The sequence below is a fragment of the Trachypithecus francoisi genome, unplaced genomic scaffold (genome assembly GCF_009764315.1).
Source record: "Trachypithecus francoisi isolate TF-2019V2 unplaced genomic scaffold, Tfra_2.0 Lachesis_group0, whole genome shotgun sequence".
In the NCBI taxonomy this organism is placed as follows: domain Eukaryota; kingdom Metazoa; phylum Chordata; class Mammalia; order Primates; family Cercopithecidae; genus Trachypithecus; species Trachypithecus francoisi.
In genome coordinates this window covers 132,148,835-132,172,146 of record NW_022681453.1, presented here as the reverse complement: position 1 = coordinate 132,172,146, position 23,312 = coordinate 132,148,835, and the positions used below count along the sequence as shown (strand labels likewise).

Below are 23,312 nucleotides of genomic sequence, written 5' to 3'. Positions count from 1 at the left end.
AATAAATGGGAAAACTAGAAGGCTCAGCATAGTAAAAATATCAATTCTCCTCAAACTGATATGTTTAATATAATTTATATCAAAATTCCCACAAGATTTTTTGGAGATATAGACAAGATTATTCTAAAATTTATATGGAGATGCAAAGAAATTGGAATAGTTGAAACAATTTTCATAAAAGAGGAGGAATCAGTCTACCCAATTTCAAGACTTACACAGCTACAGTTATCAAGACTATGTGGTACTAGCAGTGGATAGGCACACGGATCAATGGAACAAAATAGAGAACCTAGAATTAGATTCACCATATAAGCCCAGTTGATTTTTGACAAAGCTGGTAAAGCAACTGAGTGGAGGAAAGAAGGAAAGATTGCTTTTGCAACAAATAATGCTGGAGCAATTAGGTATCTATACACACACAAAAAGGAACTTCGACCTCAGTCTCATACCTTATGTAAAAACTAATTCAAAATAGATCACACATTTAGGTTACACACAAAACTGTAAAGCTTCCAGAAAAAAACAGGAGAAAATCTTCAGGACCTTAGACTAGGCAAAGAGTTCTGAGATTTAATTTCAAAAGCACAATCTATACAAGGAAAAGCTGATAAACTGGACCTTACCAAAATTAAAACCTTTGGTTTGCAAAAGATTCTGTTAAGAAGGATGAAAAGAAAGCTACAAACTGGCAGAATTATGTCCAATAAAGGACTAGTGCCTTGAATATATTAAAACCCTATAAAGTCAACAGTATAATGAGAAACAATCCAGTTAGAAGAGAGACAAAACTCACGCAGAAACATTTCACAAAAGATGATACACATGTGGCAAATAAACACATGAAAAGATGTTTAACATCATTATTCATTAGGGAAATGCAAATTACAGCCACAATGAGATACCATTATGCACCTATCAGAATAGCTAAAATAAAACAGTGACTTCACCAAATGCTGGATGTGGATTAGAAACTGGATCACTCACACGTTGCTGGGGTGAATGTGAAATGGTACCAGCATTCTGGAAAACTATTTGACAGTTTCTTTAAAAATTAAACATTCAACTATCATATGATCCAACAATTGTAAACCTGGACATTTCTCCTAGAGAAAAGATGTTCACACAGAAACCTATACAGAAATGTTTAGAGCCACTTTATTTTTAATAGCCCCAAACTGGAAACAACCCAGATGTTCTTCAATCGGTAAAACTGTTAATCAAACTGTGGCTCATCCATACTATGGAATACTACCCAGCAATAAAATGCAACCAACTATTGATACAACCAACAACCTGGGAGAATCACTAAGGAATTATTATGCTGAGTTTAAAGAGTCAGTCCCAAAAGGTTACACACTCTATGATTCCATCTATATAGCATTATTGAAATTATAATTATAATTTATAGAGATGAGGAACAGACTGGGAATCAGAGGTTAAGGAGGGAGTGGGAGCAGGAGAGAAGTAGGTATGGCTATAAAAGAGTAAAATGAGGGATCCATGCGGTGATGGAAATGTTCTGTATCTTTACCTTATCAATATCAATATCCTGGTTATGTGACTGTACCATAGTTTTGTGAGACGTTCTCTTATTGGGGAAAAATGGTTTAAGGGTATGGGATCTCTTTGCATTATTTCTTGCAACTGAACATGAATCTATAAATATCACACAATTACAAATTTAATTTTTAAAAAAACAAAATACACATAATCTTTATGCCTGCCACTAACTTCCTAACTCTATTAAGGCAAAACCATCCAAATTAACACTTTCAATCTGGCTTCTTAAAGAAACCAGGTCTTTATCAATTTTGAACATTTAAAACAGTAAGTAAAACAGAGTATTAGTTAAAGCCAAATCTATTTCTATATTTTAAGTTTTCCTCAGCAACTATTTATCAAGGACACTAAACTAGATGCTGGGAATATGGCAATGACAAAAATCAGACATGTTCCTAAACTTACACAGGTCCCTAAACATACAACTGACATTGAAATGAGTGACTTCAGTGAATAGTATTTTAGAAAGAAATGGATCTGAGTTAATCTGGGGGACAATTACACTGAGACGTGAAAATAAACAGGAGCTAGTTGAGCTACAAAGAAATAAGAAAGGATTTTTTATGCAGAGAGAACACTGTGGACAAAGACTCTGGGTTAAGAGAGAACAGTGACATTAAGACACTGAAAAGAACTCTAGTATAACAGGAATACAGAGAATTAGGGGCAGTTAGGCAAGAGTAGACTATGCAGAGCCTTAGAAAACAGTAGGAAATTGAGTCTCTACCTCAGAAACAACAGGAAGTCCTTGAAATATTTTAAAATTAGGGAAGCATCATATCTAGATTTGATATACATTTCTCCTTGGCTGCTGTGTAGAAAATGAAATGAAGTACAAGGACATGGTGGAAACAGATGAGAGAAACTGTCAGGAGGCAGAATAGCCAGGAACAAGTAAAGGACAAGAATCACCTAATTTGCGCTAGGTGCATGGTGGATCCACTCACTAACACAGGAATCCTCAGAAAAGGCTTTGTGAGGAAACAGTTATTGAGTCTGAGGTACCTACAAAACATCCAAGCAGAAATGTAAATGGGCACCTTACTCTATAGATCTCAGAATTCAGAAGAGCAATCTAGGTTGCTAACACCAGTTAGACAGTCATGTGCCTATGTCACCTAGGGAAGAATGGAAAGCAGTGATTTGTCAACTTTGATGTTAACACTGGTTAAGACAGTCATGTGCCTGTATCACCTAGGGAAGAATGGAAAGCAGTGATTCATCAACTTTGATGTGCTTAAGGGACATCTTGAGAGCTGACTACAAATCCTGGTCACCAACCCCAGAGAGTGATTCAGTAGGCCTGGGAAATAAAAAGTATTTTTAACAAACATTTTCAAATGATTTTTGAAGTAAATGGTACACAGACACCTTGACAAACACTGTAATAAAAATAGAAGACAAGGGTATTGTGAAGAATCCTAACATTTCTTGGTTAAAGAAAAGGAAGAAGAATAAACAAAGAAAATCAATAAGCAGTCGGAGAGGGAGAGAAAAAACTGGAATGCATGATACCAGTGAAGCTGATAAGGACCAGTAAGATGAAAAATAAAAGGGTCCACAGAATTTATAGACATGGAATAGGTTAAGGAAAGAGAAGGAGATGAGGAAATGCAGACAACTCTCTTTTTTTTTTTGAGACAAGATCTTGCTCTGTCACCCAGGTTGGAGTGCAGTGCCGTGATCTTGGCTCACTGCAGCCTCGGCCTCCCAGGCTCAAGCGAACCTCCCACCCAGCCTCCAGAGTAGCTGGGACTATAGCTGTGCACCACTACTCCCAGCTAATTTTCTGTGTGTGTGTAGAGACAAGGTTTCGTTATGTTGCCAAGGCTGTCTTGAACTCCTGAGCTCAAGTGATCTACCGACCTCGGCCTCCCAAATTGCTGTAATTACAGGCATGAGCCATCATCCCTGGCCAGAGACAACTCTTATAAGATGTCTGGCTCTATAAAAAACGGGTGAACAAGAAAGCATAGGATATTAGAGATGGTGTGGGGCAAAAAAAGAATTTGTTTGCTGCTTGACTCAGTTTTAGGGTGGGAAACACTTGAACATATATAAATGCATATGAGGAAAGCCAGAAGAAAAGGCAAGTCTCAAGATGTATGAGACAGAAACACTTTAATTCCTTTTTATCCTACTATAATAGTTATGATACAAATAAATTATAATTATAGGTTGAAATCTTTTCTTAAATAAAAGCCACAACCTGTCCAAAATGTGACAAGATCCAAAAGTTATACACTATAACTAAGACAGGACAAATATTGATTGATCTTTGGAGAAAAGCAAAAATAGTGAATAGCCTTACGTATTCTGACTCTAAGGAAAGGGTGAGGCTGCTCACCAAGGGTAAAGATTAAAATTAAGGCAGCAGGCAGGAGGTGCCACCTGCTGGTAAAACACAAACTCGCAGTATTTTGACTGTGACAGAAATCAGTCTTAATAGGAATTTCAATTAACTCGATTAGAGGTTACGTATGTCTCCAATAATAGCTTCTTGAGACTGAGAGAGAATCTGAGACCTTCCAACTGAGCAAAAAAAAAAAAAGTGTTTTAAAAACACTTCTATCAGTTGCTCACCCTGCCTTTATTTGAATACATTCCATAATAAGAAGTGCATAAATCCAAGAGCTGTTACAACATGAGTAGGTCATTTTAAATTGAAACACATCTTCTCCTAATTTCTACCCACTATATACTAGGCCTTCCCTCTGGAGCAATATGGCTAATCTCATAGGACAGCTTCCACCATCTCTAGGCGGGCATGTCTCCACTTACTTTCTCCTCAGATTAAACAACCCAGTATTTTTTTTACCTGTTGTTTTTAAAACCTTCCACCATCTCAGTTGTGGGATGTGGCTGAGTTTATCAGCAGCCTACAAAATGACTTAGCAGTTTTATTTCAAACAGGCAACCCAGTAGTACTAGTACTTTCCTGTATCTGTGTCTTAACACACAGTTGGCTCATATTAAGTTTACGGTCAACTAAAACCCTGTCCACCTAGATCTTCCCGATCCAGTACTCAAATAATTTGATTATTTGAATCTAATGAATCTAAGTCTTGATGTTAATCCTTATTAAATTTCAACTCATGATTATTTTTATTGCACTTTCTTGTCAAAATCACTTTGAACTTTGATTCTTGGCACTACCTAGATTTGACAGGCTAGTCACTAAATTTTCACCCAAATCAATGATAAAAAATTGGGTATGAAAGAGTCCTAAGATGTAATTAATACTAAGCCACCAAAGAATATTTTTGGGTAGAAACATTTATCTAGTTGCAAATCTATTTGCTATTTACTAATCTATTCCAGCCACAAAGATAATGGAAAAATTAGGCAAATGCTTTAATGAAATCAATTATGTTATGTCACAGGCATTCCAGGAATATATTATCTTTATATTCCTTTCAAAAAGGTAATTATATGAGTTTAACATGGTTGTTTTGAGGTGAATTCAAGGAAAACATTCACAAATCACATCAGGGATGTCAGCAGATAGTCTCCAAAGTCCACTCTACTTAAAAAAAAAAAAAAAAAACACTTTAGAGGTCAACCTATATAATTATTTTATGATTAAATATGATTAAACAAAACAAACATGCACTGGCTGACAGTGCATGCATTTCGTCCATCCTAATGCACTGAAGGTCACATTTTCCAGAAGAAAATTGTCCTCCTGAATGGAATAAATTGTATCTCCCTGTATATACTCCACACTAATCAAGAATGCCTTATTTGAAAACTGATGAAAAGTTACTTGCAAATTATTCATGTTGGCCCAGATTGTTTCAACACTATCATGGATTATAATTCTACTGGGTCTTGAGAGTTGAACAATCATAATGATATTACATATTACATATGGTAAGCTTCAGTTTTTAAATACACTTATCTGGACTTTTCCACTTTAAAACCATTCTCTGTGGTCAAGAAAACGGAGTCAAAATGAGGAGCATTGTTCTATGGTATAGTGTGGTAGTCAGGATGTGAACCCTGAAGCCCACTGCTTGAATTCAAATCCTAGCTCTCTATTAGCTTTGTGACCTGGAACAAATCATTTAACCTCTCTGTGCCTTGGCATCATTTACAAATGTGAATAGTAACAGCAGCCACCTTACAGAGTTATGATAAGAATTAAATGAGTTAATAAACATGTATAAAGGGTCTGTAACAGTGCCTGCCACACAGTTAAGTATTAAACAGTTTAGATGCTTGCTGTAATTCTCATTCTTGGTCATTTATTAATATCACCCCTTCTCACTCATCTTCTCCCTGTGCTTGCTCTTAAAATAACAATATAACACAAAGATTAGTTAAGAACTGGGCTTTGAAGTCACACAGACCTGGATATGAGTCCCGGCTCCACTATTTACTACAATATTACCTTGTAACTTCACTTCACTCCTCTAAGCCTGTTTTCTCATCTATAAAATGGGGATTAAAAACGACACCTACTCCCTGGCGTTGTTGTGAGAATAAAAATACATGTCACACACTTTACATAGTACCTGGCACATCGTATGTGCTCAGTAAATCTTTGCTAAAAATCCCTATTTTGTACTCCACAGCATTCTGGTAGGCACAGTCTGGGCCATATCATTCTCCTTTCTGACAGTCTTACAAGTTCATGATACTTCTGGTATGTATCTTTAGTTATACGCCTTTCTCCATATTTATAGATGTTCTGTGATTTGCAGGTAGAACCTTCTTTCAACATTACTTTCTCCTTGAATGGTCAAAATTTTAGAATTTCCTATTCCTTGTGAACCCATTCTTTTTTTGGAGCCTGTAGCCATGTGATTGTGTCTGTATTTTTTTCTGAGAAATTTGCTTTCTAAAATACTGGACTCATACTATGTATATTTTTCATTATTATTATGATTGTCAAAATAAAGTGATAATTCTTCTCTCAAGGGTCTATCTCTTCTACTTCCCCAATCATTAGTAAAAATTAAATGCAGAGAAATAGCCGCCTCCATTGTTTCCTTTACCTCCTATGAGACTAAATCACTGATAAATCAAAAAATTTTATCAAATATTCCTACCAACAGAATGAGACTTCTAACAGGTAGCTAGATGGTTATACGGCACATTACTACTAACATTTATTTCTCTGTACATTCTGTAGTCTGCATCAGAAACCACCATCTACAGTTCCTGTATCTGAGATTCTTTACTATTTCTCCATCAGAACATCACCTTTGTTCCTTTCGTCTTTTAGAAAGAAGCTCTCTACCACGTTTTCCCCTGACACGGTGGTTTCTATATTCTCCACATACACACATACTCATTCCATTCACCCCTCCTAGTTTTTTCTACTAGATGATTTTTTTCAACAAAATATACCTTCCAATGGCCAGAGTTCCTACAACCTCTTGGTGATAGGTATATTCTTGTTACAAATATTAAGTTTTCTATCTATACTGCACTGGTATACACAAGTATTTATATATAAGGTATTGCTTCCAAACAGTTTTGTTCCCAAATGCTTTCTTTCTACCATATGTCTTATTTATTTTTATAATTAATATCTATCTAGGCTTATTTCTCCTTCTCTACTGATTAATAAGCATCCAGTCAAACAGAGTAATAACACTTACTCTACCAGAAGCTCACTAGCGTGGCATTGAACAGTACAGTTCAGGAAGCCAAATGCTTCTCTGATACCAGCCAACTCTTAACTGCCATATCTATTCTTGCCTTCCAACGTTACAAGCATCAAATAGAATATGAAAAGATAGGACCTGTGCCTGCTCTTTAGAACTTCAAAATCCCTAGATTTCTTCTAAATATTTCCATTAATGTAAATCAAAAAAACCATTATTTTGACTAGACTACAAACTTTAAGATAGTAAAGATCATGTAAATTTTACCCACTATTGCCCAGTACCAAGTACTTATTAGATCACAGGACGCACACTTTAGCCAAATCCTGCCCAAAGCCTGTTTCTCTATTGTTCACAGCTAAGAATGGACTTTACAATTTTAAGGGGTTGCTTAAAAAATCAAAAAACAAATAAAGGAAGAAAAAGATGTGACAGAGACCACTGTAGCCTGTAAAGCCTCAACTCTGCCATCTGAGTCTTTTTAGAAAAAGTTGCTGACCCATGTATTGTACACTCAAATATTTGTTAAAAGAGGAGGTAGGGAGAGGGAAGGGAGCAGTAGGAATGGGGAACAGAGATGTGCAACAAATACAGCCGGAGAGCACTGCAGAAAGAAAAACCTGCATAATAAATACTATACACGTCTGTACATTGTTCTTTGGCTTTCATTTTCATTAAGTTCCAAGATAAACTAAAGGTCTTTCACTAGCATATTTTATAGATCATATACTTTTTTTTGTGATTGATCTATTATTCTTAAGTTATAGGTGCTCCTAGGAGAACTAAATTTAAACCTTGGCAGTACTAAATAACCTAGTTAACATAAATATCAGTTACCAGCAAGATGTCAGCCACTATAAGGTATCAGTTTACAGGAAAGGATCTTCACACGTATATCCTTTCCTTCCACACAGCACTAAGCAGCTAAGTGCTAAGTAACACTCCACAACGTTTTACTCATCTATACCCATTACTTAAAAATATAATCATTTAGAATGTTCTACAAGCCCTGCAATAAAGTTTTGAATACTAAAAAAAGTTTAACCAAAAATGAAAGTCACATTCTCAAGAAACATAAAAGAGCAGTATTAGACCTATCCAGAGCACTGTCTGCCAGAAGCACATGCAAACGTGTACCTGAAAATGCTGCTCCATCACTTGGATTTTTCCTTGGTCTGGGCACTTTTTCAGAGCTCGATCTGCATAATGGAATAGGATTTCTACCATCTGTAAGGAAAATAGCCTGACATAGCCATTAAAATATATCTCTAAAGTTTTTCAATATTTATGTGGCCCTCCTAAATAATATAGAATTCGAATGTTATTATATTAAAATTATAATGGAAAATTTTAGTGGCTTTATTTACCAACTTTTTAAAACTCTAGTCTCATTTCTTTCAGCCTCAGGGCTAGTACTAATTTGCTAATCTTTCTTAAGAAATATCTCCATGTTCTAGACCTCGGTGGTGTCTACACTGCTCAGAAAATGAAACATTCAAATTCTTCAGTAATCCTCTGCTGTAGGTGTTTCCCTAAAGAGCACAGATGAGCAAATCATTTGGAGTCTAATGAGTGACCGATTTCTATCCAAGTTTTCTACAAATGTTTCTATTAATTTGGAATATAATTTTTACCAATGCATTTACACAACAAAAGGGAAGAAATACTATAGTCAATTAATTCAGCCCAGTCTGGAGTAGGAACGGAAAGTCAATATTAAATAGCATCAATTATATTGATGCTAATTGATAATAACATTAAAACATTAACCCTCTCTGCTGGTTCTGGGCAACGCAAACATTGCACATACAGTATTTCTCATAGTTACTTAATAAGTTCATAAAAACTGACAAATGTCAATTTTCTCTGGCCTATTACTTGGTTCAGAAATAATCCAGATTCCCACGTTTTCTTCCTCCTCTTTCCTGCTGGCTTTTGGCTATGTACTTTATTATCTTCATAAAAGAGTGAGCAGGGGAAAAAGAAAAGGTGATTAAGAAAGAATTTTAAAAGTATTCAAGATGACACAGAGAATTATAACCGGAATTTTTTTTTTTTTTTAAGATACAGGTCTCACTCTGTCACCCAGGCTAGAGTGCAGTGGTGCAATCATAGCTCAACTGCCGCCTTGAACTCCTAGCCTCAAGTGATCCTCTGGCTTCGGCCTCCCAAGTAGCTAGGACTACAGGTGCATACTACCATGCCTAGCTAATTTTTTTATTTTTTGTAGAGACGAGGTCTTGCTATTTTGCCCATGCTAGTCTTGAACCCCTGACCCCGTGTGTGTGTGTGTGTGTGTGTGTGTGTGTGTGTGTGTGTTTAATACACTCTCTCCTAGATTGTAGCCATTTACCTACTCATGCCCAAAGATATGAGCAAACGCCAAAAGCAAATCTGTACTGCATTCTAGTAAAGGCCCTATTAAAACACTCACCCGGTCTGCAACAATAGCCTTTCGCTTACTGGCATCCCCTGATAATCCTGCAGAGAAGGAAAATCCAACAAAAAAACAAAAGTTAGTCCACATCTTTAGTAGTGACACTATGTCTGGTTTCATATTCATAAGACGTGTAACAACAGGTATAACTGTAACAATCCTTAGGTATCAAAATGTTGGATAATACACCATAATAGGAACACCTCAAATCTACTGGACCAGATAGCACATCAACGTACTTCTCTTTCATTCTAATAGTAATTTCCTTACAAAATAATTTTTAAAGTGACATTTTAATTTCTATGCCCTCTATTTGTCACCTTAACCTTCTTAACTGAAAGTCTATAAGGTTTAATAGCATCCTGTTTATAAATTTATAAACACTTGAACACTCAGCTAAAAGTGTCCTGTGAGTGGTTAGTACTATCCATTCCCTCTACTCCAGGAGAATCATGTCTACTACACTGGAATTCTGTCTACTCACCCACTACAGCTTTTGCTTTTCCTTCATGGAAAGACCACGCAAGAGCCAAGGCTTCTGTAAGACAATCTTGTTTCAGGAGATGATCCACTCTCTAAATGGAAAAATGAGAGAAACCAGACCCCTCTGTCCGACCAGTCACCAGTCAGAATTCCTATTCCACCTAAAATCTTTCCAGAAGTTGCTGCTTAGTGGCAAAAATTATTTTAATAATTATGTGAATATCTTATTTCAAAGAAAAATATCTTAAAGCACTAGATAGTATAGTGACTATATAGGCTAGTACAGACAGCCACAGGGCCTAAATATGAAAAGTGGTAATAGCTGGAATGTCATTGTAGGAGAAATGGCTAGTTGTTTATCACAACATTCACTTCTCCCTCCTTGGTAGTAACAAACCCCACATTTATTTGAGACAGCAATATAGCAGCTGAAGGATATTTCTAAGACTACCTCGTAGCCACTGGGAACAATGTGACTAAGCTCTGGCTAATGATAAGTGGAAGTATTGTCTGGTATTTCTGGGATGTCATCTTAAGAGGTAGGAGACATCCTTTATTTTTCTCTTTCTTCCTTCCTAAAATGTGGTAACAGCTGGAGCTCTAGCAACCACACTGAATTATAAAATGATCCTGAGACTAGAACATCAAAGACAAACATGGTGGAACAGGACAGCACGCTTAAGCTTATGGAATTCCTACAACAGCTGCAGACCACCTAGCTCCAGGTTGCTTTTATATGACACAGAAATCTTATTTAAGCCACTATTATTTTGAATTTTCTAATATATGTAGACAAACCTAATTCTAACTTATAATGTCAGTTCCAGCAAATCAAGTACCTAACAGCTATAATAGTTTTCATGTACACTTTTGAAATTAAGAAGCTTACCAAATAATCTTCCGAAAAGTCAAAACAGAAATGTTAAGAAGCTATCAATTCAGTAACTCTGACATGTGAAATTACTTGGAACTCACCTCTCTCCAGCTCCTCAGCATCATCACATAAACAGACTGGAAAGTAAAGAGACAGAAATTAAAATGATCACCCTTAACAGACTTCTTTGGGAGATACATTCGTCATAGTCCCACATCTCATTTGACATCTCTTTAAGTAAAACATTTCATAATACAGTTAGAAGTATATCTTAGAATTTACTAACGGGTCTTCAAGAATGCTTTTCTTTTTTCTGAGACAGAGTCTCGCTCTGTCGCCCAGGCTGGAGTGCAGCAGTGGGATCTTGGCTCACTGCAACCTCCTCCTCTGGGGTTCAAATGATTCTCATTCCTCAGCTTCTTGAGTAGCTGAGATTACAGGCGCCTGTCACCACAACTGGCTAATTTTTGTATTTTTACTAGAGACAGGGTTTTGCCATGTTGGCCAGGCTAGTCTTGAACTCTTAGCCTCATGTGATCTGCCCGCCGAGGCCTTCCAAAGTGCTGGGATTACAGGTGTGAGCCAACGCATCTGGCCTAGAACCCACATTAAAGAGTAAGTCAAATATTTAAAGGCCTACAGTCCAAGAAGGAGTTAATTCCATGGACAAGAAGCAAGGAAAGCCCAAGCTCATTTCCCTCTACTGACTTGGCAATATTTTGGTTAAATTTTAATAATGAAGAAATGTTTCTCCATATTTTTTAAAAAGCACAGGAACAAACTGAGATAAATTGAGATACAAAAAGTTCCTATTCCAACAACTCTATTCTAAGTCAAATACCTCAATGCATTTTAATCAGCATCCTAGGCTGATCTAAGCTAAAAGCCATGTTAATTACATGACAAATATCGATGATTAGGTAGCTGCCTGATCATAAAAACATAAATGTGAAGAAGCTTATAAAAGCACAACTCTGAATCAAGAAAATAAGCATCCTATTAGCCAGCACCTAAACAAAAGTAAAGAATATGTCTAAAAGTGGAGGAAAAAAAAAAACAATTAACTAAAAATCATGACTACCTAACCACAAAGCATTTTGGATAATTGCTAATCAATATTCACTTTGCAATATACTGCCCTCTTTACCAGCAATCTCCTTCAGCCTCAACTACCCCGATACATAGAAATACAACTCACAGAGTAAAAGAGCTTACTTTTGTCCCCAAATAAAAGATCTGACCACCATAGCTACTGATGGATTGATAACAAGCCTTCTCTCCAACTAAAGCCTGGAAAAAAAACACACACACAAAAAAGGTAAAAAAATTCCTTTGTATTTAATATATTTTTTAACATTTTGTCACTATTAATGACTTACTAGTTACACGTCTTTTTAGTGATTATAGTTTACAATGTGTAATTTATCTCAGTCTACATTTAAATAATATTTGACATATACTGTAAGAACCTTACAATGATGTACTTTCATCTCCTATATCCTGGGGCTATGTACTATTTTTGTTACATATACTGCTTCTATAGATCATAAACTTCACAACACATCATTTTTGTTTTAAAGTCAATTGTTTTTGTTAAACAACAGTATTGAGATGTAACATACACCATAAAATTCACTCATTAGGCATACAATTCAATGATTTTTTAGTAAATTCACAGTTGTTCAGCCATTATAATTGAGAACATTATCATCATTCTGCAAAGATCCTTGTACCCATCTGTAGTCAATCCCATTCCCACCTCCAAACCCAGGTAACCACTAATGTACATCTGTCTCTATATATTACATTGGCCTTTTCTAGACATTTTATATCAATAGAATTAAACAAAAATGTGCTCTTATTGCATATCTTCTTTCACTTAGTATTTTTAAGGTTCATCCATGTTGTAGCCAAGTATCAGTTGTCATACTTTTCACTGTGGAACAGTATTCTATTAAATGGCTATGCCACATTTGGTACATCCCTTTACCAGTTAGTGAATATTTAGATTGTTTTCACTCTTCAGTTATGAAAAACAATACTGCTATGTGTGTTCATATACAAGTTTTTACATAAGCATGTGTTTTCAACTCTTTTGGAAACACACTTAGGTGTAGAACTTCTGGGTCAGATTGGTGATTCAATGTTTAACTTTTTTTTTTTTTTAAGAGAGTCTCACTCTGTACCCCAGGGTGGAGTGCAGTGGCACAATCTCGGCTCATTGCAACCTCTGCCTCCCAGGTTCAAGCGATTCTCCTGCCTCCACCTTCCGAGTAGCTGGGATTATAGGTGCTTATCACCAAGTCTAGCTAATTTTTGTATTTTTAGTAGAGACAGGGTTTCACTACGTTGGCCAGGCTTGTCTCGAACTCCTGACCTCAGGTGATCCTCCCGCCTCGGCCTCCCAAAGTGCTGGGATTACAGGCAAGAGCCACCACGCCCGGCCTCAATGTTTAACTTTTTAATAAAGTGCCAAACCATCTTCCACAGCATTTGCACCATTTTGGTTTCCCACCATCAATGTATGAGGCTTCCAATATCGCCACATCCTTGCCAACACTTGTTATTCTTTTTTTTATGATAGCCTTCCCAGTGGGTGTGAAGCAGTATCTCATTTGATTTTGATTAGGTATTTGATCCCTAATACCTAATGATGTTGAGCAGTGCCTCAAGTATTCATTGTCCACTTACAAATCACTGCTGACTGTCTGATGAGAAATGTGTTCTCATAATTATTGCTCCTCTGCATTTAATGTGTCTTTTTTCCCCCACTGGTTGCTTTAAAATTTTTCTCCTTATCACTAATTTTGATCAATTCGTATACAGTTTATTTCAATTGTGCTTGGGTTCACTGAGCTTCTTAAACGTGTGTGTCTACAGTTTTAGAAAAGTTTTTGACCATTATTTTTTCCAATTTCTTCTCTCCTTTCCTTTAGAGATTTTAACTACACATACATTAAGCTATCTGACGTGTTCTTACAGTTCACTAATACTATTTCTTAAAATTATTTTTCTGTGTTTCATTTTGTATAATTTCTGTTGTATCTTCAAATTCATGAATCGTTTTTTCTGTGTTGCCTAATCTGCCATTAATCCCATCCAGTGCATTTTTTTCATCTATAAGCACTGGTTTTCATCTCTAGAAGTCTGATGTGCATCTTTTTAAATATCTTCCATGTCTCTACTTAACTTTTTTAACTAAAGAGTATAGTTATAATAACTACTATGTCTTTGTCTGCTAATTCTGACATTTATGTCAGGTGTGAGTTAGTTTTTATTTTTCTCCTCATTATAGGTTGTTTTTCTTCTTTGCATACCTAGTAATCTCTAATTGGATGAGAGACATTGTGAATTTTACCTTGTTGGTTTCTGGATCTTTCTGTATTCCTTTTTTTTTTTTTTTTGAGATGGAGTCTCGCTCTGTTACCCAGGCTGGAGTGCAGCGGGGTGATCTCGGCTTCCCGCAAGCTCCGCCTCCCGGGTTCCGGAGTAGCTGGGACTACAGGCACCCGCCACCTCACCCAGCTAATTTTTTGTATATTTAGTAGAGACTGGGTTTCACAGTGTTAGCCAGGATGGTCTCGATCTCCTGACCTTGTGATCCGCCCACCTCGGCCTCCCAAAGTGCTGGGATTACAGGCGTGAGCCACCGCGCCCGGCCAATATTCTTGTGCTTTGTTCTAGAAGATAAGTGATTTGGAAACAGTCTGATCCTTTCTGGTCTTACTTTTAAGATGTGTTAGCTGGGACCAGTGCGCCATTTATTCTAGTCCTAATGAGGCAAGACAACTCTGAGGACTCTACCCACTGCCCTGTGAATCATGAAGCTTTCCATTCTGGCTGGTGTAACAAGCACTGTTTCCAGCCCTGTGTAAGCACTAGATACAGTTCCCTGTAAACCTTTCAAATGGCTCTTTCCTGGTCCTTGGGCAGCTTCCTTCTATGCATTTGCTGATTAGGAGTCTGATGAACACTCAAGGGGGACTCTTTCATAGTGCTCTTTTCTCCAGTACTCTCTCTCGCAAACTCAACCCAATTTTGTCTTCCTGCAATCTCAGCTGTGTCTTCTCAACTCATGGAGTCTTCTAGGCTCCAGTTGGGTTCCTCCACAGCCCAGATGCCCTCTGGAGGCTGGAAGCTAGGACAATCACAGAGTTTACAGCATTTGTTCCCCATTTTATGAGAGATTGCTGTCCGTCATTACAGATGTCCAGTGTCTTAAGAACTGCTGTTTACTTTTCTTCTTCTTCTTCCCTTCCCCTTCCCCTCCCCCTCCTCCTCCCTTCTCCTTCACCTTCCTCTTCTTCCGTTATTTCAAGCAGAAGAGTAAATCTAATTCCCCACAACTCTATCTTGGCTAAAAGTACAAGTTCAAAGTCCACTGGTATTTTTAACACCATTCAAACACAAGAAAATAAGTATGGAACAGTAATTATTATTATCACTTAGTGAATTATATTGCACTATCATTTCTTATTCTGACTTTTCTTGGTTTTTAAAGTGGGAGGCTGGAAGACCCTTTCATATATATTTTACGCTCTGAAGTTTTAATATGAGGGAGATTTGAGCAAAGCTTACACATCATGCTATAGTCACTCATTAAATATTACCATCATTACTATTTTTTTCAAAAAATTATCCAAGGAAGTCTCACGATGGTCTAAATTTCCTACTTAAAGATTTGTGGTTTAGGAACATGAGATCACAATTCAAGTTGATTGAACTATAAACTATCTGTGGAAATTGCTTAAGGCCATTATTGTAGTTGCTTAATGATACAATAAAATTAATGCTAAGGCCATAACTCTGTTGTGTCCTCCTTCTCTCTAGGCTCCTGCATCTCATCTATTACCTATTTCTAGAGTATCTTCTTTTTTTTTTTTTTTTTTTTTTTTTTTTTTTTTTTTGAGACGGAGTCTTGCTCTGTCGCCCGGTCTGGAGTGCAGTGGCCAGATCTCAGCTCACTGCAAGCTCCGCCTCCCGGGTTTACGCCATTCTCCTGCCTCAGCCTCCCGAGTAGCTGGGACCACAGGCGCCCGCCACCTCGCCCGCTAGTTTTTTTCGTATTTTTAGTAGAGACGGGGTTTCACCGTGTTAGCCAGGATGGTCTCGATCTCCTGACCTCGTGATCCGCCCGTCTCGGCCTCCCAAAGTGCTGGGATTACAGGCTTGAGCCACCGCGCCCGGCCTTCTAGAGTATCTTCTTTCTCTCAAAGCCATCTTTGCTTTTTAATACCCACAGCTACCATACCTGTTCAAGCCTTTACCATTATCACTCAAATATTTCCAAAGCCTCATAGGGTACCTGTCTGTTATTTATCCCTTAAATCTATCAGGCTTATTACTGCCAAATTAAGCTTTCTAAAAATATTTTGATTTTACAGTTTTTCTCACAAATTTTCCATACTTCATTATTTTAGTATAAAAATTAAAACTGGTATTAAGTAAGTAACATTTCTGAATAAAAAGGAACAAAAATTATTGTTTTAGCTTGTATTCCTAAAAACTTACAAGCACATTCACACCCACTTCAACCTAGTGGCTTTTAAATAAACACCTCAAGACAGAAAAAGGTAACTCCCCAGAGTTCCTATTTCTAAAACAAATACAACAAAATACCAAATTTATCAAAGCAATACCAAGATAAGTGATTATCCTTACCAGTGCCTGGCTAACATTTCCTCCAGTGGCTAATGATTTGAAATGGCTGCTATTATAGACCAGCTGAACTTCTGAGATCTCCACTGTCTCCAATTCCTCTTGTGTTTGCCGATCAATCACATGCAACTTCTCTACGCTGTCTAAGAGCACAACCGTGCGTGAATTTATCCACTGTAATTCAAGCACACAACAAAACAAAAGAGAGACCACACCCACATCATCATTTGGGTCAAGAAGAAAGGTTGGCTCCTCGATTAAATTACATTGAGGACTTCATCCATTTAACAATTAACATGGCAACACAATCAAAGCAAGAATTACTCAGTGACAGGCCAGAGAACAGTAGCTACAATATACTACTAACTTTTGAGAATGTTAAAATGACACTTGCACAGTGTAAAAGAAGACTAAAAGCTGTAGGTGGATTAGAGCATATTGTTTTTTATAAAAGATTTTTAAAAGCAATTGGCACAAATGACTTCAGTATCATGACAAACTCTGCATTTCTAGTTTTTATGATACTGCTAAAACAAAAGAACAAAGTAAAGCCCATAAACCTTGCTGGTCAAAGGACAATTGTCAGCACTGAAGCAGTACATATTTTAAAATAGAAGCTATTTTAAAAATCTACTTCCTTCAAAATCTCTCTTAAAATTACGAGAGTCCTTTGTTCTATTTCTCTGTATCTCCCAAATTTTCTTTAATAAGTACTATTATAATTTTAAAAGTACTAACAATAATAACTTTAAAAATCTTCTGAAGGATGCCATTTTAACAAATTTCTTGGGTTATGTATAAAATCAGATTTCTTATTTCCAAATTTTTTTTTGGCAATCCCAATCCTTTCCCAAGAAATAAATCTTAAAATCTGCTCAATCAGAATTCAGAAGTAGCCAGAACAAAGTGCTTCCTCTGCCCTTCATGTCTCTGGTATTCACACTGGTGTATTTGTACGCTCTATTCTATGTCGTCAGATACTATTTGCATAATGTCCAACTAAAGATAACCAAGTTGAAAATGCTAAAAAATATACTCTATTACTGTATATTAGCCACCCTAAGGGAAGAGTTTGTTCCCCTCTCCTCCTCTAAGAAATCTCTTTCAGAAAACAGGGAGTTTGATATGCAAATATTTTACAGAAAGCTCTTATAAGCTGCTCTCTTAATTATTTTATTTAGAAAAACAAAGTATTTTCTAGGAAAACTCACATTATTTAGCCTTATACAACCTTAATCAGTGCTAGTTCTTAGGTACTCTCATAGGTCACCTGGTTAAAAAAAAACGAGAGAATGGTAGAAAAAAAAGGAACTTCAATAAGTTTTGTAATTATTCCTGAGATTAGACCCGCTGAGTTGCAAGTGTTGACACTGTTGTAAATAAGCCTTTTAAGGGTAATTTAGAAAACAATGCAGTTAATGGTCACACACACTTGTGCAGATTTTTAAAGTACTGTATCTCAAACATCTTAAACAGAAGTGATGATGATAAATTCTGAAAAACTGTATGACATGATTCAACAAGACAATTCTGGTGATGACAACACTGATGTCTTTTAAGAGTCTGAACAAAATTATTTCATAAAATGTGTATGGAAGAAAGAATTATTTCTAAATAACTGTCTGTGAGCTAAAAATGTAATGTACAACTAAATCAATAAATTATGTAAAGAAAAGATCTATTTCATCTATATCCTAAAAAATTACATGTTATCAAGTTGAGGAAAACACCCTTTTTCAGTCTTTTTATTAGAAAAATGAGGAATTGCCTTACATTTAAGGTTGCCTATATTCATGCATCTACAGAATGTTTTACTGGACACCAGACATGGATGTGCTAAAATGTATTAATGATGGGAACCCAGAAATATTATAATTACTTTGTTCTCAAAATTAACAAACTATTTGAGAGAGAAAAAATAAAATTTGATACAAAAAGAAATCTCTCTCTTTTTAAACCAAGAAGTGGCCGGGCGTGGTGGCTCACGCCTGTAATCCCAGCACTTTGGGAGGCCAAGGTGGGCAGATCACGAGGTCAGGAGATCGAGACCATCCTGGCTAACACGGTGAAATCCCGTCTCTACTAAAAATACAAAAAATTAGCCAGGTGTGGTGGTGGGGGCGCCTGTAGTCCCAGCTACTCAGGAGGCTGAGGCAGGAGAATCGCTTGAACCCAGTAGGCGGAGCTTGAAGTGAGCTGAGATCACACCACTGCACTCCAGCTTGGGCTAGAGAGCAAGACTCCATCTCAAAAAAAAAAAAAAAAAAGTCACTCAGGATTGAGATGCATGGTAGAAAGAGAACTCTGCAAAGTTTTCAGCCACAAGAAAAAAAGAGGCTGCATGAGCTGCTGAACCAATTTAAGACAAAGCTCAAAAATATAAAAAATGTTTTACAGAGAAAGCAGGGCAATGATCCTCAAAAAACTCACCTAAATTCTTCTGAAGCCAAACTCTCCTTTGAGCTAAACGAGACATTACATTTCTAATCCTGCCTGTGTTCAGCAGGACATAGGTTGAAAGGCAATAATTTATGGCATCACACCACATTCAGACTTTATTCAATATAACCAGGACTTCCTTTCTGTGTGTGTGTGTATATGTATGTATGTATGTGTATATATATATACACTTTTTTTGTTTAAGAGACAGGGTCTCACTATGTTGCCCAGGCTAGAGTGCAGTGAGTAGTCACAGGAGCGATCACTGAGCACTACAGCCTCGAACTCCTGGGCTTAAGCTATCCCACACCTCAGCCTCCCAAGTAGCTGGGACTACAGGCATGAGCTTTGGTGCCTGACTGTCCATACTTCATATGATCTTAAAGGTAATAATTCTTGGCAGAAATCCTGGTAGCTTTAATATATCATAGGTTCAGAACAATTACATGAACTAAATGGGGATATTTAATTTGAATAATACTCACAGTAAAGTTGATGAGGTCATAGTATAGGTGAAGATGCTTTTGCTTAGTAACATGTATTGCTCCAGATTCGTCTCTCTTTACCTGATGATGAAATAAAAACAACCTAAAAACCAACTACTGCTTGAGGGACATTTTTAGGTATTTAATTATACTCCACCTAGAATATCACATTTACCCATTATCCCATTCACTGTAGATAAGCCAAAAGTGTTGATAATTAAATAAATGATTATGAAGGTAGAAAAAAATTATTTGTTCCATTATTTACATCAAAATGCAGGGCATATCTGGAAGTGGTCTAGTTGTCAGTATTGACAAATGCTGTGACATAGTTTTCACTCTGTTATAATTCAGAACAACCTAACTTTATCACATCAATGACTAATTAAAATACAAAAAGGGCCACGCGCGGTGGCTCATGCCTGTAATCCCAGCACTTTGGGAGGCCAAGGCGGGCGGATCATGAGGTCAGGAGATCAAGACCATCCTGGCTAACACAGTGAAACCCCTTCTCTACTGAAAATACAAAAAACGGCCGGGCGCGGTGGCTCAAGCCTGTAATCCCAGCACTTTGGGAGGCCGAGACGGGCGGATCACGAGGTCAGGAGATCAAGACCATCCTGACTAATGCGGTGAAACCCCGTCTCTACTAAAAAATACAAAAAACTAGCCGGGCGAGGTGGTGGCGCCTGTAGTCCCAGCTACTCGGGAGGCTGAGGCAAGAGAATGGCGGGAACCCGGGAGGCGGAGCTTGCAGTGAGCTGAGATCCGGCCATTGCACTCCAGCCTGGCAGCCCGGGCGACAGAGCGAGACTCTGTCTCAAAAAAAAAAAAAAAGAAAAGAAAATACAAAAAACTAGCCAGGCGTGTGGTGGGCGCCTGTAATCCCAGCTGCTCGGGAGGCTGAGGCAGGAGAATGGCGTGAACCCAGGAGGCGGAGCTTGCAGTGAGCTGAGATAGCGCCACTGCACTCCAGCCTGGGCACAGAGCAAGACTCTGTCTCAAAAATAAAAAAAAAAAAGGAATGGTGACACGGTGTGAGGAAGTCAAAAGTCCATTAAAGAAAAAAAGATGCTGCAGTGATGTGAGCCAGATTTTTCTGAACTATGATACTATTATGAGAGGACTTCAAAAAGTTCATGGAAAATGCATACAATGAAAAAACTATGCATGGATCTCAAAAATTGTTTGCACCAAAATAAACTCGTACTAACTTACTATAACATGTCTGAAAAGGATCTAGTTTGAGGCATTAAGAAGGAAAGACACCAGTTTGAAAAGAGCCCCAAAGAGCAACATAAATTCTGCTAAAATTGAAGCAAGAACAAATATCAAATTTATGGTGAAGCTTCGGTGGAAGAATGGTAAAATCACCGATGCTTAATAAAAGTTTATGGGAACAATGCCCCCAGAGAAAGCAGCAGTTTACAAATGGGTAACTCGTTTTAAGAAGGAACAAGATGATACTGAAGGTGAAGCCTGCAATTGCAGACCATACCCATCAATTAGCGAGGAAAAATATTCATCTTATTCATGCCCTAATTGAAAGAGATCAATGATTAACAGCAGAAACAACAGCCAAAACCATAGACATTTCAACTGGTTTAGCTTGCACTATTCTGACTGAAAAATCAAAGTTGAGCAAAGTTTCTACTTGACGGGTGCCAAAACAGTTGTGCCCAGGTCAGCTGCAGACAAGAGCAAAGCTTTTAACGGGAATTTTAAACATGTGGAATCAAGATCCTGAAGCATTTCTCTGAAAAACTGTAAGAGGAGATAAAACATGGTTTTACCAGTGTGATCCTGAAGAAAAAGCACAAGCAAAGCAAAGGCTATGAAGAGGCAGAAGTGGTCTAGCCAAAGCAAAAGCAGACCAGGCAAGAGCAAAGGTCATGGCAGCAATTTTTTGGGATGCTCAAGGCATTTTGCTTGTTGACTTTCTGGAGGGCCAAAGAACAATAACATCTGCTTATTAAGAGTGTGTTTTGAGAAAGTTAGCCAAAGCTCTGGCAGACAAATGCCCAGGAAAGCTTCACCAGACAGTCCTCCACCACAACCATGTTCCTGCTCACTGCTCTCATCAAACAAGGCCAAGTCTGAGAGCATTTCGATCCACCATACAGTACTGATTTGGCTCCTTGTGACTTCTGTCTCCTAATCTAAAAAAAGTCTATAAAGGGCACCCATTTTTCTTTAGTTAATAATGTGAAAAAGACTGCATTGACATGATTAAATTCCCAAGACCTTCAGTTCTTTAGGGATGAACTATATGGCTAGTATCAGCACTTTAAAAAGTATCTTGAACAAGATGAAGCTTATGTTGAGAAATAAAATTTATTTTTATTTTTTAACTCCATTTTTCCACAAACTTTTTGAAGTTCCCTTGTGTAATTCTAACAGCCCAAAATTTCCCAAAAGGACCTTGAGTGTCAATCTTTTATTTACTCGTATATACAAATACACTCTATATCCTCAGTCATCCTTCTCCCCTTCTGCTCCAAGGTAATAGAACACTGAAGAAACATAAAGCACAAGATGCGCCTGACTACCTGAAATTCATGGCATTGAATTCAACCCGGGCTTTCTTGTACAGTCCCCATAGTAGTATAATAGATGTCTTTCCCTTTAACTCACAATTCGCTTTGCCTTCTGGCCCCATCACTTAGAGTGGTGACCTCGCCTGATGTTTTAACAGAAATCTGAGACCACCTAACGTGGGCCTTTCATGTGCATCCACCTTCATTTCACTAAATCACTTCTCCCTTAAGAAAGGATCCTGTGGTAAAATGAACGTGGGATCTAGAGCCATATGTCTAATTCTAAGTTCTACTATTATACCCGTGTGACCAAGGGCAGTCACCTACTCTTTCTCAGTTTCCTGAGAATATATATGGTCCACAGACGCTAAAATGTTTACTGTGTGGCCCTTTACACAAAAAGCTTGCTAACCCCTCATCTAGATTAATAATGATTGGCCTAGACTGGTAATGGAGTCATCACAGGTTCCTAAGTAATTAAAGTCATAAAGATGTGATTAAAGTGACATTTTAGGAAGATCAGTCTAGAAGTAGCAAAAAGCATACATACAGAAGGCAAGAGAAAAATTAAAGGTTTTTCTCAATAAGGCAGGTGTAAGGTGTTTAGACAAAGATGGTTGGTTGCAGTGAGAGTTAAGGGATGACAACTTTCAAGGAAAAATAAGTCTTCTCATCATATTGGATCTAGAGACTGAAGGACATGAATGAAACATCCCACTTCTGACTTTGCATTTTAGAATCAAGAAACATTTGAAAAGAGACTGATTGGGGAGAAAATAATGAAGGAATATTTCAATGTTTTGAGCTGAAAGTGAAGGCAGGACTCTCAAATGTTGTATTGGGGATGTTCTAATAAAACTTTATTTATAAAAAACAGATGGCTGGCCAGATTTGGCCCACAGGCCACAGTTTGCCAACCCCTACTCTCAATCCACCCCATATATTCAATTATATTTTCCACCACAACCTTCTCTTTGTCATTAATTCTATAAACATTTATTGAATATTTACAATATAAAGCACTGTCCTAGTGGCTGGAAATATAACAGTAAAGATGGTCTCTAGATTTACCGAGCTTTCTGTCTAGTGGCGAAGAGAAATATTAGACAAATAATTTAAAAAGTGCTCGCCGGGCGCGGTGGCTCAAGCCTGTAATCCCAGCACTTTGGGAGGCCGAGACGGGTGGATCACGAGGTCAGGAGATCGAGATCATCCTGGCTAACA

At 37.4% G+C, this 23,312-nt stretch overlaps 1 protein-coding gene across 4 annotated transcripts in view; it reads right to left on the bottom strand.

The window, feature by feature from the left end:
* The window catches only part of VPS8 (VPS8 subunit of CORVET complex), a 263,256-nt gene that overhangs the window by 194,510 nt on the left and 45,434 nt on the right, over nucleotides 1-23,312 (bottom strand). For 3 of the 4 annotated variants that reach the window (XM_033211937.1, XM_033211939.1, XM_033211938.1), the window contains 7 exons: nucleotides 19,552-19,632; nucleotides 16,631-16,801; nucleotides 12,185-12,259; nucleotides 11,071-11,106; nucleotides 10,097-10,187; nucleotides 9,610-9,656; nucleotides 8,313-8,402 (listed from right to left, as the gene is read on the bottom strand). In XM_033211937.1, coding sequence (XP_033067828.1) covers nucleotides 8,313-8,402; nucleotides 9,610-9,656; nucleotides 10,097-10,187; nucleotides 11,071-11,106; nucleotides 12,185-12,259; nucleotides 16,631-16,801; nucleotides 19,552-19,632 — 591 coding nt within the window. Of the gene's footprint in view, nucleotides 1-8,312; nucleotides 8,403-9,609; nucleotides 9,657-10,096; nucleotides 10,188-11,070; nucleotides 11,107-12,184; nucleotides 12,260-16,630; nucleotides 16,802-19,551; nucleotides 19,633-23,312 lie in introns of those variants that run through there. The other variant, XM_033211941.1, reaches the window with a different exon arrangement.